Here is a 19,374-nt window from a genome sequence, read left to right on the forward strand (position 1 = left end):
ACATCAGACACTTTTTATCAGAAAGATCCTTCAGTCTTATCATACCCAATGTGGCACATTGTCAGATTAGGAAAAATAAGGTTGTAAGAAGTTTATGAGACTTTATGGAGTTACAGAGCCAATAAGTGAGAAAGAAGCTTCTGTAGATTAGTTGAACTTGTTGAGAATGTATCCATACAATTAGTCAGAAAAGTGAGAGAAACATCATCATGCTGTGGTCTTTAATTATTGAGAAGAATGTTTGATTCAATAGTTTGCGACCCAAGAGTGTTGGCAAGTAAAGGTGGTCCAGAAGATTCTTTATGCTTCACTCTTCCGAACTATAAAGAAAGGAAAGTATTGACAAAGAGGGGAAAAGTTGCAGAATGGGAACCTATTCCAGCAGAACGTTGGTCAAGCAGTCCATTCATGACTCAAATCTTTGTTCAACACTTTTCCCACTCGAACAAGATGTTCTTGCATAATCTTATATCCGATTCTGCTGGTGAGCTCTGGTAGTTGCGTTTTAGTCAAATAAGTAAGTTATGACTTCTTAAAGTTGTATTTGTTTCAGATTTTTAACAAGGCAGATAAGAGTGTGGGATTTGGCATGGACAGACATCTTCAGGGGAATGGGTTAAGAAATCTTGGTAAGGGAAGACTAGAGAATGATGAATAGTGTCCAAGAAAAAGTGCAAAAAAAAGTCAAGCTTGTATCAGTGGTTTTAGCTTGTCTCAATTCCCCCTTCTTCACAGTGTTTTTTTGCTGAGCTTGTGGGCTTAAGGTGGTGGGAATGTTTGTGCAGTAGAAACCCTGGATGATGTTGTTTGTATTGTTTCGTTTCAGCCTTTGTGCTGAGCCAGTGTCAGCACACTGGTTATGTATTGTCTTCACAAACACACACACACATAAAAAGAAACCAGCCATGCACTCATCACCTCAACTACCAACGTTTTTTTTCCCCATCTTTGTTTGGTGGCTATCGGTCTTTGTCGCTCTTCATGAAATGTGGGTCAGTCCTTAAATGAGTTGTCTAAAAAGAGCTCTTGCTAAAGCCCTCTGATAGTCGGAGTGTTATAACAAATGGAACTGAAGCAGAGTGATGGGTGTTAGTCTGCAGACATGTAGTCTGCACATGGATCACTGCTGGTCTGTGCTGTCTTTCATTCTGGCCTGCATGTTGTGTGTAACCCTTCCTGTGACACTTCAGTAAACACAGCTATAACACATCGCTTCTGTTACGTATATTTTGGTTCTAGGCAGACTGAGTTCATAGTGTGTGCCTCGCTGCCATACAACCTGTGGTAAGGGTGACATGCCAGTGTGTGTGACAGAGGATGCTGTGTGTGTGCAGAATGCCACCTTGTCTCAGGTCTTGGATTACTCACAGAAACAACTTTCTCTTCACGAACCTTTGCTTCTTATTTGCTGAGCAAGAAGAACAAGTCAAGGTGCTGAAATAAAACGGCCAACTGTTCAGCAAGAACACATTTAAGGTTTAATTCAGATATAAACTTTAAAATAATGAAAGAACAGTTTTAAACATTTACAGCTGCAGAATATTTGGAAATCATGCAGTTGAATTTTTCTTGTTGAATATTGCAATGAAGATATCTGATGCAATAAACCAGCACCTCAACAGTAACAAACTCCATTTCCTCTAGCATTTAGACCACTTTTATGTACTTTGACTGAGCATTTAGATGGTCCATCTGAATAATAAATATATTTTTATCATTCAGTTTATGTCTGCGATCTAATGTAATTCTTTGTATGTTGATATTGTGCACAATAACAGTAACATATTTATTTTCTTTCTCCTCTAAAGTTTTAATTTGAAAGTTTTCCTTTTCTCACTTTAGTTTTTTTCTTTCTCACCTTTTTTCCTTTATTGTTTGTGTGAATTACAGCTTTCCATCATGGTAGATGATTTCTGCACGTGTTCATTACAAAGCCAATATTAGCTTTTAGGTCTTCATTCATCAAGAAATACTTTCATTTATTCTGTTTGGAATTTTTATTAACATCAAGACCTCTTCAGTCGTTTTTTGCCGCAAGCCTGGAATAATCTTCGTAATCATACTGGATTGATAAATAAACAATTAGTCTGAGTCACACAGTGCATGTGGTCATCAGGGAGCATCAGAGGAACCGTCCAGCACACTCACATCACCGTCACATCGATAACATCTGTCTGCCGTGATTAGTCTCTTCCCGTCATCCCAAACTTCATATAACCTCTCTGCTGCCATTTTTTCTCTACTTATTATTTGTGCTCTGCATTTTTTTTTTTTTTTTGTTGTTGTTGTTGTAGTATTTTGTAACAGTCGAGCTGTATAAATACTGTGTTACCTCTGTGACCTGTGTGTTAATGTGAGGTCAGAATAGAAGCCCCGCCTCCCACCACATCTGGGACAAGAATGTTTCCACAACACAAACACACACATGCACACACTTTCAGACACAAAATTGTTACTTCTGCGCAAGGACAAGCACTCTAGTTGTGACTCATCTGTTAGTTCGATGATGATGCATTCATGTTTTATTCAAACTCAACATCGCCTATTACAAATCTCCAGAGCAGCACTTGTTGACAAACTGCTCAGAGCGCAGGTCAGCCGTGCAAAATTCTCAATCACATAGCCGTGGTCCACGTAGCATGAAGTTAATAGTGTATAAAAATATCCAAAATTTCAACTGCAGCTTGTTTCCTGTCTCTTGAAGACAAATCCAAAGAGTTTTGGAGGGAAAGAGACAGACAGATGTGGTTGGCTTCATGAAGGCTGGAGCCTGAATGTGGTGTGGTGCAACAGTGCCCCCTGATGTTCCTTTTTACCTTAAACTCAGGAAAGTGTCTCATAGTTTCAATCTTCTCCAATAAAAACATGCTCATATCAAATTAGAAATACTGTATGTGGCTATGACAAAAAGAAATTAAAACATATAACTTTAAAGTTTCAGGATTTACTAAATACTGCTGTGAAATTGAACCATTTTTTTCTTTCTATTAAAGAGTTGGGTTTTTTTTTTTTTGCTGGTTTAATGTGTTCAACACCTTTCCCTCCATGTGTGAGACAGACGCTGGGATTAGTGGCTCTACTTTACCCTTTCATTAAAAAAGCTTCCAGAAGCCATCTTGTGTTGATAGCCGTAGCCATGACATCAGTCAGCATGTTGACCTTTCGACCGATGAGTACATGAGAAGTTACCACATTATGACATGAGTATGTAGTCCCCACAGGTCAGACCAAGCTCTGGCTTAAGTGCAAGTAAGTGTCTCCAGGGCTGTGTTTTGAAGCAACGCTGCTGAGGCTGGTGAAATGGAAAGTGATATCAAAACCATTTTAGAGTGGCTGCACTGAAAAATGAAACAGAACAGTGGCTCCTTTGTTTTGAATTCCATCAGATAATGAGTGGTTGTTTCAATCTGCTTTTGTCTAGAAACAATCTGTTTACCTCAGGATGTATCCCCCCAACCCCTGCTGGAGCCTCTTTAGATCCCGTTCAAAAAACGATCTTCTGGAAACATTATAGATTTTCTGATGTTAATTGCAAAAACATTACATGTGAATATGGCAACGCTGTGATTATAATCGCTGTTTAGGCGAGACCGCAAAAAATTTTGCATCCGCTGTTTCCATGCCAGGTCACTGGCTGGCGCTGTGATTTGTGTATTTCAACACTTGCATGTGCGCAAACACTTCAGTCTCCAGCATGAAAACAGTCACAGGCCCGTTCAGTGTTTGTAGAAGGTGTGAAACAGGTCTCTGCTGTCCCAAGAGATGGTGTAGCACATATATGTTCTGTGTCAGAAGCTCTGATAAATTGAAAAGGGTGAGCAGCACAAACAGCTCTTTGCTGTCCGCCATTCATATTGTTTGTCATCTCGCACAAGCGCTGAAAAACTCTTCGCCGCAACCGTCTGTAGTGTTCACGTGCGATTTCATACCAATGCCGGGCGATTCCAGAAACTTCCACTCTGAGACCTGCATTCAAAAGGTTTCGGTGTCAGAGTGTCGTGTGCCAGGCAAACAAAATCCAGCCGCAGTGACCAGCATGTGGCTTAGTGGCGGTGACAGGGTGGAGTGCGTGGACTGTGTGTTTGTTTCTCTCACTTGGTCCCGAGTCTCCTCCAAATTATAGGCCTTGAGCCCTCAAGCCAAACCATTTCTTGACACACGGAGTGAAAGAGGAAACAAATGCAGATAACAGGCAGGAAGATGCATGAGGAGACAGTGGATTAAAGAGGATGAATGGTGGAAGAGACGAGGGATAATGCTTTATCACAGTCTGACAGAGAGGCAGATCCCTGGTCTTCAGCTGTGTGTCTCTCACAGCAGTTTTCTATTGACTTCATTCATTACTGTTCAACATGGAGAGCAGCAACCACACTGTGGGACAGAAACAAAACACACCCATCTCACATGCTATTTTAAGAGCCAGAAACAAAGATTTATGTTTATTGGTTCCTATTGGGTGAACCAGGCATCAAGCTGATGAATCAAGTCACTTTACCAGTCAATGCTATCATCCTAATTAAATGCTAAGGTTGGACGGTGAAATTATATACATAAGTATTCAAAAAAGTAATATTGCTTTGACTACAATCTCAGCTCGCCGGATTTATTCTTGTATTAGCGCAAATAAGTTAAAACTATGTAGTAGCGTTCTATACAAAGAGTGTACTTCCTGTGATGTAGCAGTATTATTTCTCTGTAGTGACACCTGCAGTTTAAGAGGAGGACTGCAGGAAGTGTAGTCCATTTCAAAGCATAAACAGCAACTCTGCCATGTTGAGAGCCCAACCTGTTCATGGATTAAATGACTTCAGTGCCTTTAATGTCCAAGACAAATGTATGAAAACATGCTGCTGCTTTTATTACCCTCACAACTGAAGCAATAGCATTACTTTGACATTATAAATCTTTAGTTCGAGGTGGTATCTGTTTAGTTGTTTAAATCACTTGGTTCTGTGATGTGACAGCAAAGTCTAAATAAAACTTATCTAAGGTCAGAGTTATTCAGACATGTTTAAAACACCCTAAATTACATGAATTAATAAGAACATCCCAAGCCTTTCTAAGTAGCATACGGTATGCTGTGGTACAATTTGAAGAAGACCTAATGGTAATAAAAAGAAACTATCATACAACCCATGACTTCAAAACACAATAAAACATCTTCATTATTTTGGGGGGAAAAAATCATACTGCATCAGAAAGCACAGCCAAATACCCAAAGTAAATGGATGTGTTGTGTTTTGTGTATTTGTGGCTTTTTCTGTTCCGTGTTTGTGCTGTCAGATAGCTGAAGATGATTGCTGGATTTGTTTGTGTTTTCGTCTGTTTGCATGTGTTTTCACTTGCTCTGCACGAAGCTCCCAGGGCCACTGTAAATCTCTTAGCTTACAACAAGCTATTCAATCAGACCATTAGTCATTTTGTCCTAAATTTCTCCTCTGTTTTCTTCTTTTATTTTAGGTATAACTTGACTCCCCAGTCTTTGTGAGTCCATGTTTTCTTTCAGCTAAAGAATGCATGCGTAGACTAGCGGTCAGGCTGTATATTCCATATATTATCTTATACTAATATATTTATTGTAAAGGAGAATCCTGGTCTGTTTCTTTCAGCATTCAAGCATAATTTTGATTAGTCATCAAGTTGCCTGGGTGAAGAAAAGTTTGTAGAGTTGAGCGGTGACAGACAACAACATTGTAATCCACCCAGTTTTGGTCCCTGTGTGTTTGGCAATGTCTGCGGTTGGTTGTGATAACGATACACGATGTGATGTAATACCAGGAGAATCACTGTGCAGCTACTTTTAGTGAGTAAGTGCTGCAAAACAAATTGCAACACATTCTGTTTACGGTGTAAGGACTTCTCACAACTACGGGATGCAGCAAAGTGACCGTTTCACAATAAAAACCGCATTCATCTCCTGTTGCATTTGATTTAATATCATTCAGCAGCAGTAAGAAATGTTTGGCTCATTTTAGTTGTGTCTTAGTACAGGGATGTCTAAAAGACTGGAAGTAAACACTGATGTTTGCAGATCTTAAAGTTTGTGAAGATGAACCTTCTTTTATACCCTTAAAAAAATATCCTGTTCCATTCTTTATTTGTCAGAATTAATGCACTTAAAAACAACATGAACTAATAATTATTGTCAGCCTCTGAATGTGTGTGTGGGTATGTTTGTGTGTTTATGTTTCTGTCTCTTAGCAAAACATATCATGAACCACTAATGCACTTCAATGAAAGTTTCAGCAAATAATCACTGGATCTACATCTACAACTGATTGACTTTTGGAGCCAACCCAATTCAAGATGGCTGCCACAGTCAACTGACCTTAGAAAACTGTCAATTTTACAAATATTAAGCTAAAACTTGTTGTGGTTGTAGCTGAAAGTCATTCACAACACATACTCTGAGCATGAGGTCACACGATATTGCGTGAGATTATGCATAATGATTTTTTTATTTATTTATTTTTTTTCAAAGTCTGACCAAACTGGCTCCAACTCATTTCTCAACATAAGAAGATCTTAGTCTAAATATCTGGGAGTGATATGCATTCCATCAGGGAACACTGGGCCTTTAGTTGCGTTCTGTAAATGATAGCATATATGCACCTTGTGATAGCAATAGGCATATTTAAATCGCAATAATTATACAAAAGCTGTAATTTCTGATTTGCTGATTTATTTTTGCTTAGCTGCATTTTAAACAAGCATAAAAAATAGGGAGACATAAAAAATGTAAATCTAAGGGAATGATACTTGAGCGAGTTCATGAATTTGATTTATCATTATTCCCAATGACACTGTTCCTGTGTGAACATTATCTCCTTTTTGTGTTTGGAGACTCTTCTGAAATAGTTGATAAAAGCCTGTTGCTCTGAGTACACCTTTCACACAAAAGAGAATAATGGTTGTTTAAAAGAATCCAGAGATTATCTTGACTTTTTCCACTCCTGTTCAACTTAAGGCAAATATCCGCCTTTTGTTAAACTGAAATTTTCCAGTGAACCCGTCGTCTGATTTGTCATTGTCGTCATTGCAGGTGACCGCCTGTCTCTGCAGAGATGCTGTACAGGTGCGATCAAGCTGCCAGGGTGAGATGAGAAGCACTCATTAACAAAGTGTCTGGAAAAACATTGAGGTTCTGGTTTTGTTTACATGTTCAGAATCCTGCCAGCCTTTCTGAGTAGGAAAACGTGTTCCTGCCCCAGCTGTTTTACTTCAAATCAACAGTAAGCCTGCTGAACATGATTTAGAGTCAAAGTTTTTGTTGCGTTCTTCTGGCTTGTGGAATTACGAATTTTGTTTTAAGAAGTTTGCTTGTTTCCCTTCCAGCTTTGCATGTTGTTATTTGTGAATTCAAATTGAATGTGATTATATGTTTGGAAACAAAGCACACGTGTGTTTCCAAAAGAATGCAAGTGTTTTATTTATTTATTTATTTTATTGGCGGGGGAGGGGGGCTGTGGTCGCTATGGTAAAAAAGAACTGAACTGACTGGCATCTATTGACGTTGAGCCATGTCTGGACGAAGACATTGGTTGGCGAGAAGGACGGACCTATGGCCAAATGTTTTCTTGCTCTTTCAAAGACCTAGACCTCCGATATCCACCCTCCCCCTGCCCCCCAGACCCAGAAAAAGGTTCATTGTGTAAAAAGAGAGTAATGCAACTCAAGCGAGCGAGGCCTGCTTCTGGTTAGCGCACTGCACTCCATCTGAAACACTCACCTTCCTCCAGGGGTTACATCTGGAGCTGGTTTCCTGTTCAGGCTGAGCTGCTTAGAGGCGGAGTTTGGCCAAGCTCAGTGATTGGGCAAGATTGAGCCTTTATGGACCCCAGGATGGTTCGAACTGCCAAACAGCGATATGTCAATCACTAGCAGACAGATTCAAACCAGAGCATAAAGCAAGAGAAAGCTCATGATTGGTCTGGAAAAAAAAATTGCCAGTGATGCTTCAAATGTTCACCAATAATCCACTGGCAAATTTCAGACATTATGCTAAGCCTGTCAGAGAAGAAAGATGAGTTCTATATTTAAAACATAGTTTGGTTGTTTTGGGGTAATGTTTCGTCATAACAAGAAATTCCCAGGTAATTTAAAGTAATGGCATTGTCTGAGTAATTGCAAACCCTAAAGTTAGTGTTGTTTTGACAGAGTAATGCCATTGTTATTCTGTAATTGTGTGTAATGGTCACATTAGCACATGGCAGCACAGCTGCTGGATTCTGTAATTGAAATAATAATAATAATGTTTGCTTCCTGTTATTACGGCAGTAATTCTGTAGCTCTTAGAAGGAACACTGCCCCTGAATCTGCACAGCTTTTAGAGTAGAAATATTTTTTTTGGCATTAAGAGTATTTCTTCTAAGGTATATTTTAGATATACTGTGTAAGGTTTTTGGAAGACATTAGGGGTTCTTTAATCAAGAATAGGATTTTATTCAAGCAAAACCTGTGTCAGCCATGTGGGCTATTTCAGAGCATTAAATGGTTGCTGCATAAATTGGGAAAACAATGAGAAATACTTAGTTTCGCAAGTGACTCAGACAGATTTTATATAGTTAATTGATATAGTTTTCTCTTCTAAATCATATTCCATTAATTGTAAATTCTACAATTGTTTCTAATAAGACGTGTACAGTACTGCTTTTCACTCACACCCCATCACAATTTTTGGTATTCGTCTTTTTGGTAACTTTAAAGTGTGATGTATATGCCATGATATTGAAAGTTACATAGCAGTGACCCAAAATTTTCCCAACCTTTAACCCAATGCATACACAATATAGCTAACAGGAATGCACCATGAACGTTACACGTACATCACAAGACTTAACTTTTTACAACATACTCTTCATTTTCATACGTTTTGACCCATGTAAAAAGAGTTTTGAAATACACAAACGGATGTAACAAAATGTTGTGACAGTACCAAAAGCCTGTGCACCAGCGCCATGAAGTCAAGCATTGTTGAGTTTACCTCCAGAACTGGAAAGGCCTTCAGTCCGTTAGTGTTCCCATTCAGCTTTACTCTGCTCAAAAAGACTTCCATTTCCTGCCTTGGCGCCATGGTATGGAGCTGACAGCAGCTTCTGTAGATCTTTTGAAGGCACCCAGTTACACTTCATGCTTCCTCTGGCACGTGAAAAAATATGCACGTTCCTCACTGTACACAGATCAAACTCTGCACACAAAGGTGCTTTTGTGGAAAGTAATTAAAAAAGTCAGAGCAACTGGAGACTAAAACACTTGCCACACTGATCAAAATAAAAGGCTCTCTTTTTTAACCTGTCTAACTCTAAGCAGCTAAGCTCTAAGCAAGACTGACTGATTGCACTATTCTTTCACTGGATGCATTAATAATATCAATATCAACATGGCAAAAAGGTTGACTTTGAAAGCTCTGAATTCACACTGTTATAACACATGAGTCACAAGGGGACATTACTGTATGTGAAAGGAATACAAGCCTAAAGAGAATGGAAGTCACAACAAAATGTGAAAAAACAAGGGCAGATGTGTAAAGATCTGTATTCTCACAATGAAGAACATGTCCTGTTTGTGCACTCGGAGGTCTGGGAGGTAACACGAGCGCAGTGTTGGACTAAAGTAGTTCTTGACAAATGATGAAGGGGCCCAGAGTCCCTCCAGATCTCCCCTTTCAGCTCTTTTCTCTCTGTTGCCTTTGAAAGCCTCATATGCCTAAGTTGCATGGCAACAGGTATTATAAAATGAAAATGCTAATTGCTGACCATGGCACACTTTGACAACCTGAGGCATCAAATGAATGTCCTTTAAGACATGTACAGACAGAGAGGTTTGTGGTCAGTAGATGTTGTAAAAGTGCAAGATGAAAGAGAAAGTGCTCAGCAGTTTGCCTTTAAACAGCTCTTAATGTCCTTTGTCTTTCTCTCCATGCTGCTGTCCTCTTCCAGAAATGAGCAAGGGAAAGATCCAAACACTGTTTGGCAGTTCAGATGTGCGTAGCTTGTAGAGGTATTTGATTTCACAACGCTTAAAAAGAAAAATGTGTGGCGAGATTGTTTTTGAATGATCCCTGAGGGCGCTTGGTTGGCTGGGGCCCCGAGGCAGCAAGGAGATCTCATTGGAGTGAGTGGATTCACAGGATTGAGTGCTTTTCACCTTGTATGCTCAGTTTTGGACCTGAGCATGTAACAGATGCAGATATCACCTTCAAAAAGTGCTGATTTGTGTTGATTTTATTTATATTAGAGGAAATTATATACACCAGTTGAAAAGAAAAGTCTCTAAACTCTGCTTCTTGAGGGTCAGTCAGTGAGTTCTTTGGCTTTGGCTCCATCTCTGGACTGTGTTGCATCTTTGGCTCCATGAGGAGTTCCTGTGGGTCAGATGCAGCATCCCTCAGTGGGCCCACTGCAACGTCTAAAGGCCCCCTGTTCTCAAAGACTGTTTGTCTTGCAACACAAAGTTCTCCACAAAACAACCCCTCGTTAAAATGAAATATATCCGTGGGAGCATTTTGTAGCTTTATCCGCCACAAACGTACTTTCCACTGTCAACAATTATTTCCTTTCTTCTATCATCTGGATCTTAATTTCCCTTGTAATATCTTAGTATCTTTCTCCACTCCTTCTCGTCTCTGCTTTATTGTTCACTTTTCCCATCGCTGTGTGACCCTGTTGCCTGTTTTCTCGTTCTCAGGCCGATTTTTCATTTGAATTTCATGCTTTTCATCAGACAGATCAGCTCCACGCCCTTGTTTTATAGCTGTGTGAGCTCACCCGTGCTGTAATAGTGGCCAGTGTTCTGTGAAAGATCTCGTGATCTGTTACATCTTGGACTTCTTAACCATCGTGAGTGGCTGACTATTCAGACCTGCACAGACAGGGTCACAGAAGCAGGTCGCTGCAGCTGAACATTGTTCCAAATAGGCTTGTATTTGCCACAGAGAGAAAGAAAAGCTGTTCGTGAAAATCTAACAAAAGAATGGAACAAAACTGAACGTTACATCAACCTCTCAAAGAACTCTAAAATTAACAAATGGAACAATGAGGTCATTTATTTGAAGCCCACAATTTGAATATTTACACTGTTTTTAGACGGGCTGGGTTTATAAATGGCTTCCTAATATCGACTAACTGTATTGCAGTAATAAATATTCCAGCCTATAGAACCAAGAAAAAACTGACCAGATTGGGATGTTTCTAAATGAAGTTAGATCTAAAAGGTTACTGCTTATCAAGTTTTGAACCTGTTTTTAAAAGTTTAGCTTGCTCTGAATAAAAATGGGACTTTTAACAGACTGTTAAAACTGCAAATGACAGATTGAGACACCCAAAGTTGCAAACAGAGCTTATTTTGTGTACTATTACTAACTTGTCACTTATACTGGATAATGACAATGTACAGCTATGTTGTTATGTTTCTAAAAAACAAACTTTGATGCAACTCTGTCAAACCTAAAATACACTGGATGCATTGTTTAAACATCTCAATTTTTTTAAATGTTCAGTATTATTTCTTTCGAATTGAAACACTGCTGTGAAAACCTATTATCTATTTCGAAATGTATTTGTCCAGTGTTGTACTTAGCAGAACGTGAAGTCTGTCTCCAACTCTGTGTCATCATTTGAACTCCTCTCTTCTGCAATAATCTGTTTAAAAGCAAACTAACAACGTAATGCATTATTTCTTGCAAGTGACTATTATGTCATTGAAGACAGCAAGAACCCAATATTTCATATGTTGTTAAGGCAAAATAAGGTTTGGTGATGTGTCTTTGTCATGTAGAAAACAACTGCTCACCTTTTTCACTAAAACAGCTCTATGGCTCTGGTAAAGGCTGGTGCCCCTGGGTGACAAACATTTAAAAAACATAGTGACTGTGTAAATCCAGTTACCTTTACAGACTTATTCTGTTCCCTTTCACTATTGCAAAATGAATAGTAGCAGTCCCATGGGATCTCTGCTAAACAGTTTTTATATAAATTTATAAGAAATCGCCATTGTATTTTTTCCTGCCTCATTTATTGTTTGTGTTACAACAAACTCAGCAACTTCACTTAATTTGTTAATACAGTAATGGGAATAAAGAGTACACCCTTTGCCAGTTCTACGGTTGTATGTGTTCATGAAAGAACAAAAGATCTGGTTCTAAAATGATTCAATTCTAATCTCAAGTGCACAAAAATACACAACAAATTTAAAAATGCCATTTTTTTATTCAACAAGCCAAAATACAAAAACTGTGTTTGGGGAAAAACTAAGTCCACTGTTGAAGAAAACTCATTAAATTTTGACTGGAGTTTGCCAAACGTTATGTGGGAGACTCTAGGATCAAGTCCTTCTCAGTAGCCGGCCTTAGACTAGATTTAATGAGTTTTCTTCAACAGTGTCTTTCTCTTTGCCTCTCTCCCATAAAGATCAGATTAGTGAAGAACCTGGGCAACAATTCTTGTAGCTCAGTCTGTTCCATCTCACCTGCTAAAGCTTGGACCTCCTTCAGAGTGCTCCTAGGTGGTCTCGCTCACTATTCTCCTTCTTCACTGTCTCTCAGTTTGTGAGGACGGCCTGCTCTTGGTAGATTTATAAATTTCCCATTCCTTCTGTCTCTTGATGGTGGATTCAACAGAACTCCTGGGGCTGTTTAGGGCCTTGGAAATCCTTTTCTCTCCATTCCATGACTTGTACTTTTCAATAAAATTATCTCTGTGTTGAATTGGGACAGTCACTTTAAAAAGGGTGAATATTTATGCAATCACTTATTTGAAATTGCATATTTTTATCTAACTGGTACTATTCTGTTGAAATTTGATTTCATTTTGACAATGAAGTTTTTTTTATTTTTTAATATTTTGTCAAAAAGGTCGATTTATATTGACCATGGTTGACTTATGACAGGAATAACAGGATAAAACATCCAAATACCTTTTCTAGGCGCTGTACAGCTTGAGTTCTACATCCCACAGTTTGTAGGTTGAAGGTTAAAGTTCATGACAGGAAAACTGGTAAAAGACTGGCTTGTTTGGAAGGCTTTTGGCAAAAAACAAAAAAGCATGTCTGCACACTTCATACCAACTGTCAAGCACAGTAGCAGAGGCGTGATGATTTGGATGATTTGGGCTTGTTTTGCAGACAGTCAAATGTAAGTTATTACTGCTAAAGGTGGAGGACCGGTCAAGATTTCAGGCAGGCTGCTTGCTACTCATATGCTCTTCTCTGCGTGGCTGAGGAGTAATGTGTTCCAAATGTGGTTTTACATCATATGGCCATCCCTGAGAAAGATGTGGTCTTGAAAGCAGCGTTTGTCGCTCTAAAATCCCATTGTACTTTTCTGTATCAATGCTGCCATCACAGTCGTGGAAATGAGTTTTGCCAAGATCACTGATACAGCCTCATATCATCACAGAGCCTGGCTTCTAGATTTGTAGCTGATAAGAGTCTGAATGGTGCTTTTTGTCTTTTGGTCTGGAGCACAAAGTGTCCTTTTCTTCTAAAAGCAATAGTTGAAATAGTATTTCATCTGAATATACTCTCTTGCCTTTCTCACTGAAATTCATCCACATTCTTTAAATCAATTAATAGAATGCATTGCAGATGAAGAAAAACACTAATCACTTTCAATCTTTCTTCTAAGAACATTGATTTTTTTAAAGAGTTCAATAATTTTCTCATCCTTTTCTTGGCAAACTTTGCTCCACAAAGACGCCTTCTAAGCCCAATTTATTACCCATCACCATCCCTAAATCACCCTAATTAAAATATTTTTAGAATCTGTTGCAGGCTTGAAAAATAGGAATAAATTTGTATTTACCAATGAATAAAACATGAAATACATTGGGTTCTATCTGCAATAAAATAAAAATGTATTCATTTTAAAAATAGCTCTTTGTTTTGAATTAAAATTCTGTTACTTTATAGTAACTATCAATGTTTTCTAAGGTCATAATCTGGATAGTAAGAAAGAAGCGTACTATTTTTACTTGCACTACTTTCCAGTAAAAAATAGTAAAGGAGCACCATAAAAACAGTTGAATCTGAGTTTTTAACAGTAGATGTCTGACCTTAATCTTGTTAGAGCTGAGATTGTTTACAGATCTTCGTAGGAAAGATCAAATGAAGTAAATTTCAAAACTGTTTGAATACTTTGACTCAACAAACTTGTGCAAACAGTGAAAGGCCATGAGACACTTTAATCAGCTGTCCATCATGGCTGCAAAACCTGTGAGCTGGATTTCAGTGGTGTGCTAATGACATCAATATCTTCTTTTCATTGTGCAAACTTGTCCACGGGCTTACTTTGCTACGCACTCGTATGTAATACCACTTTCTGTGGTTATTATTCCACTGGAAAGTGGTCTCTTGTGCAGAAACATGCGGCGTATTAAATGCTTGTAACACTCTGAAATTTCAAACAATGTATGCCCACAAAGTAAAAGGATGCTATAAAAAGAAAGTGTTTTCAGGTTACAGTTTTTTTTGTTTGTTTCTTGTGAAATAAAAAAACTGAATTCTCAGAAACTCTGAAGACCAGAAATTTAGACAAGAATTGCCCAAGTTTACCATGCTAAACATGTCTTCTTTGACTTTGTGTCTTTCAGATATCATGCCTTTGGTACTTGAGTGCCAAACTTTTAGTGCCTAAATTAGCACAACTATCACCTTGGTAACATGTGTTTTACTTTTTGATTGCCTCCCAGAGCTTCCAAAATGCTCTGACTGATGACTAATATATTCTTTGTTTCTTGGAAAGCAGCACCAACTTACTGGTGTCTTCCTAATCCTTTCATAAAAGCTTCAGTGTGTTTTTCAAAACATGTTTGTGTGCAAAACTTACAGACTTCATCATGCTTTTCTATGTTTTGGTTTTGTGTGTCACAGACTCTTGGGGACTCTGATTTTCCTGCGGTGCTGAGGCAGTTGCTGCCCCTGATGAATCCCCGCGGAGGCGAGGACAGCTCATCCTCTGGGGTGAGGTTCAGGGAGGACGAGTGCGGGCCAGATGAGCTGATCCTCCTGCTGATCTATCTGTACTCTCTGGCCGATGAGGCCCAGCGTACAGGCCGGGATGCCGAAGAGGAGGAGGAGCTGGAGAAGCTGGAGCGGGAGCTGATAGGAGCGCTCACCCTGGTCATCACGCAGGAGACCGAACTCAGCCCTTTGCTCCAAAAACTCACAGGTGAAAGAAAAGTTTCTGCTATCAAAAGTGTTATTGCACCGTTTGCCAAACTTGCCCTAAGAAGGTGCTAGCTGCTGATTGTTTGTTTCTTCTAACTCTCCCTCCAGTGCCGCTAATGGGAGTTTTTTTTTTTTAATCAGTCTTTGCACCCAATCCTTCTCTTTCTTGTGTCACATACTCTAGTGTGCACACCTACACACACACTTGTCAGTTTAGGGAGCAGCTACACAAAATGTCAAATGTAGGAATGCTTTAACTGTGTATGTGGATAAGTGTGAGAGAGAAATAACCCTTCACTTTAATGTTTACAACTCCTTCATTATAATGGCAAAAATCTGTCTCCCAGCTATGGAGCCTTACTGTAGGAAACTCTTAATTTACTGTAGAGCTACAACAAACCAGAGGTTATATGTGTATGTAGGGTATTAGTTGTTCTTCAGTTCAGCTTTGGACCTTGTAGTTTTTAAGCAGAGCTGGTTTCTGAGTGTTGGTGCAAATCAAGGCCAGCTCTAAAGATGAATGAACCATCTACCTCGACACCACAGCCGGCATACCTCCCAGAGTAATAGCATCTTTAACCTTGAGCCTCTAACACATGGTCTCCTCCCCTGCCACATAGTTCATAATTAGTCCTACTTTTAGTTTTGGCCGACTCTGTACTGTAGCACACGCCCTGAAATAATACATTGAGGTTTTGTCTCGTATCTCATACGGGGTCATATTGTTTATAGGGTTTGTAAATTTTTGTAAAGTACTAATAAGAGTGCTGACCTCTCTCTCCCTCTCCGTATTTTCCCTCATATACTCTGTTTTTCCCTCTTCCTGTTCTACTTGGCTAAGTGCAGTTTAAAACCGAGGGGCCTCCTGGCAGGCACTAGCAGAGAGATGTGGCTCATGTCAAAAATCCTGACTTTGTTATAAACACTTCATTCGAAGTAAGCCTGTCACAGTGTGCCAGGTGTGTTTAAAGACATGGGAAGAAAAAAAAAGGAAAACAAGACTTAACCGCTTGCAGGAACCTGGCAGTGCATTCACTCATTTAAATTTGATCGTGTGTGTTTGTGCGCGAGCAAGAAGGGTTTTATATCGGCCAATGAAGTCGTTGACTCGAGTAACATGAGGAGGTTGTCTGCTTCAGCATCCAGAGCAAAACATTGATTGTGACATTCTCCCCAATTAAAGGACTCAAATAGAAACCAGACGCTGAATGAAACCTGCTCACCATGAGAGCAGTGTTTTTACAAATTCTTCTGTTATTTTAATTCTTCTTTCTTTCATTTCTGGCTACGGTAAGCAGCTGAAGCTTAGCCAACATGCTGCAGTTACTCAGATACACACAGTGCATGCACAAACGGCATGCAGGCACACAAAAACAATAAGCTCTGACACAAAAGAAACAAAATAAAGGGGAACATGTGAGTTTAGGAAAGTAATCATGACAGTCTAGTCTAACACACCCTAACGCTGGCTAATTACCTCCCTCTGTGAACTTAATTAAAGAGCATCTTCAGGAAATGATGTTCCTCAGACTACCCAACACTAGTTTTGTTTTCTGGTACATGTTTTCATTCAGACGTTGTGAGTATTTTCTTTAAAATAAAAGAAATAAATCATGTAGACACCTAGTTTTTGCTTTAAGTTGTAAAAAAGAAGTCTTCAAGTAATGTGCTTTAATTAGCAGCTTGCCATATTGTGCTGCATATTTGAAGCTATGCATATTTACCCAGATATACTGTTTCATGAAAAAGTAAAATTATCCCCTTATCATTGATCATTTTAATGTCTTAGAAGCACAAATGTTTGAAAGGAACATTGTTTGCTTAAACCAGGATGATTCCATGTTGCTCGGTCTCATAACCCTTCTTCCATTTTTTTGCAAAAATGCTAAACAACTTTGCAAAGAGTTAACATTGCCATTTATTGTTTGCCCAAAATACTGTTCAAATGAACTCATTTGAAATTGCTAACCACTAATAGTGCAACTTGCTTTGTGAAAGGATAGACGTAAATGGAGAAAGAGGGGAAAATGTTGTAAATCTGGAATATTTTGAACATTGTGATCTGACACCGTCACAGCATTGTTTCGCACCATTCACTTCACATGAGCCACTGAGGGACGTAGAAACGTTGAGGCTTCAGCTAAAAGCTATAAACTTAAACAATCCACCAAAACGGTCACACGTGAGTTCACCTCGTTGATGGAAAACTAACAGACCGACACTTTTCCTGAAAAGTTTCTGGACAACAAGTTTACTGTCAAAAAGCAACAAAGGGTTTTGGACAACAGGTTAGTCTGGTGTGTTCATATATTGATATCTAGTAGGATTGCATGATATTAGAAAAACACATAATTGCAATGTTAGTGTTGAATATTGCGATGAATATATCAGTTGCAATAACCCAAATTTTTCTCACCCCTCTCTCTTTTTTATGTCATCACGACACTCATAACACAGTGTGTGTGTTTAAGCATTTTAGTCACTTTCATCTAAAATGGCTGAGGGCATTTAGGGCAACGGGAGTTCATCCAGTTACCAAATTTATTTCTGGCAGTAGCACTGGTTTGTTGTGTGGGTTTCATAGAGCTGACCCAGTGTGTGTTTACACCTCTGTTTTGTTTATGAAGTGTGTCATTTGATATGAAGGACGCAGGAATAATGGTGTGTTTGGACAGCTGGTAAAATATACTGAATGAACACAAAATGTTTTCTTTGCAAAAAGCCAAGCTAAAACGATTGCTGACCATATTCAAGCTTTTAAACTTGCATTCATCATTTCTTGTTTAAAAACTATGCACAACAGTATTGTAGATGGAGGTCAGTCACAGTTAGCATATTAGCTGTTGGTGCTGCAGCTACATTAGTTTAAGCTGTGCTGTGAGTACACTTCCAGGGGTCTCAAACCAAATATTTAGCAATAATAATTTTATTACCCAACTCAGGTGTGTCGAGTTCCTCAGGCTGGGTGTTTTCTATATGTTATTGTACATGAAAACTAGGGATGCACCGATATGAAAATTTGGGCCAATATCGATATCCGATATTAATATTGTTGTTATGGCCGATAACCGATATTTACCGATATTACACCCACGCACAAAAACACTTGCATTTCTGGAACGATCAAATTTTGCACAGACTGAAAATTATGCAAATTGAATTTTTTTTAATGCTTTATTTTTCAAAAAGTGTAACTTTCAAATAAGATTGCATAGCTAACATAAAAAACAAGTAACCAGGAGTGTTACTTTTTATAATTTCAATTTGTAACAAGTGTGTACAACTTAACTCCCTAAACTGACAAAACTCTTAGGAGTAAGTTTGTATCATAAATCTAAATAATGCCAACAACAGCTGGACAAGGTCAACTGATCAAACTTGGCAGTATTCATGGCAACAAGGCATTGTTAAAATGCAAAACATGTTTTAACCACAAGTCTACTCCAGTTAAACACAAATCTGTGAAAAATGCTAAATCAAAACATAAAAGTCTATCCTGACCATAGGTTCACATTTTCCCACTTGCACTGTAATTAGTAAATATTCAAGAAAGTAAATGTCCCAACACTGAAACAGTGTTTACACAAGCAGGCAAACATAAAAAATGCAAATAATTTTAAGTTCCAGCTATAAAATTGTTAAACAAAAATATTAGAACTGGGACATAACTATAACACAAAAATACATGGTAGTATTTGCACATTTTCCAACTTAAAGCTTGTGCTGAAAATTAATGTCCCCAACACTGAAACAGTGTTTCCACCTGTGGGTGACTGTGGATTACAGTCTAGGCCTCCTTCATTAGCAAAGGCAGATTTTTTTTTACAAAGAGAAGCATTTCTGCTTTTTCACACTGGATCCTGTTTCTCTTTTCATCAACGATATGTGACGCAGCAGAAAAGAGACGTTCACTGTCCACACTTGTACATGGAGCTGAAAGGTACTTGCGTGCCGCCTTGGCCAGGGCAGGAAAGTGAGCCATGTTGCTTTTCCAGTACTGCAGGGGGCTTTCATTTCTGGGGATGGGGGGCTCACTCAGATAGCCATGGACCTACAGGAAAGCAGGGAAGTGAGTCACTATGTATGTGTGACAAATTAACAGCAATCTAAACTTTGCAACATTATGTTCAACATTATCCTCTTTAAGAACTTTGTTAAACTTTTCTCTGAACAGAAGACAGCGCTAAAGGCCCAACTCCAAGAGTGCAGTGA

At 38.8% G+C, this 19,374-nt stretch overlaps 1 protein-coding gene across 1 annotated transcript in view; it reads left to right on the forward strand.

The window, feature by feature from the left end:
* scfd2 (sec1 family domain containing 2) overlaps positions 1–19,374 on the forward strand; it is a 120,711-nt gene that overhangs the window by 32,058 nt on the left and 69,279 nt on the right. The window contains exon 5 of the mRNA XM_037974139.1: positions 14,866–15,163. Coding sequence (XP_037830067.1) covers positions 14,866–15,163 — 298 coding nt within the window. The remainder of the gene's footprint in view (positions 1–14,865; positions 15,164–19,374) is intronic.

This window comes from Kryptolebias marmoratus, linkage group LG24 (genome assembly GCF_001649575.2).
Source record: "Kryptolebias marmoratus isolate JLee-2015 linkage group LG24, ASM164957v2, whole genome shotgun sequence".
Taxonomy (NCBI): Eukaryota; Metazoa; Chordata; class Actinopteri; order Cyprinodontiformes; family Rivulidae; genus Kryptolebias; species Kryptolebias marmoratus.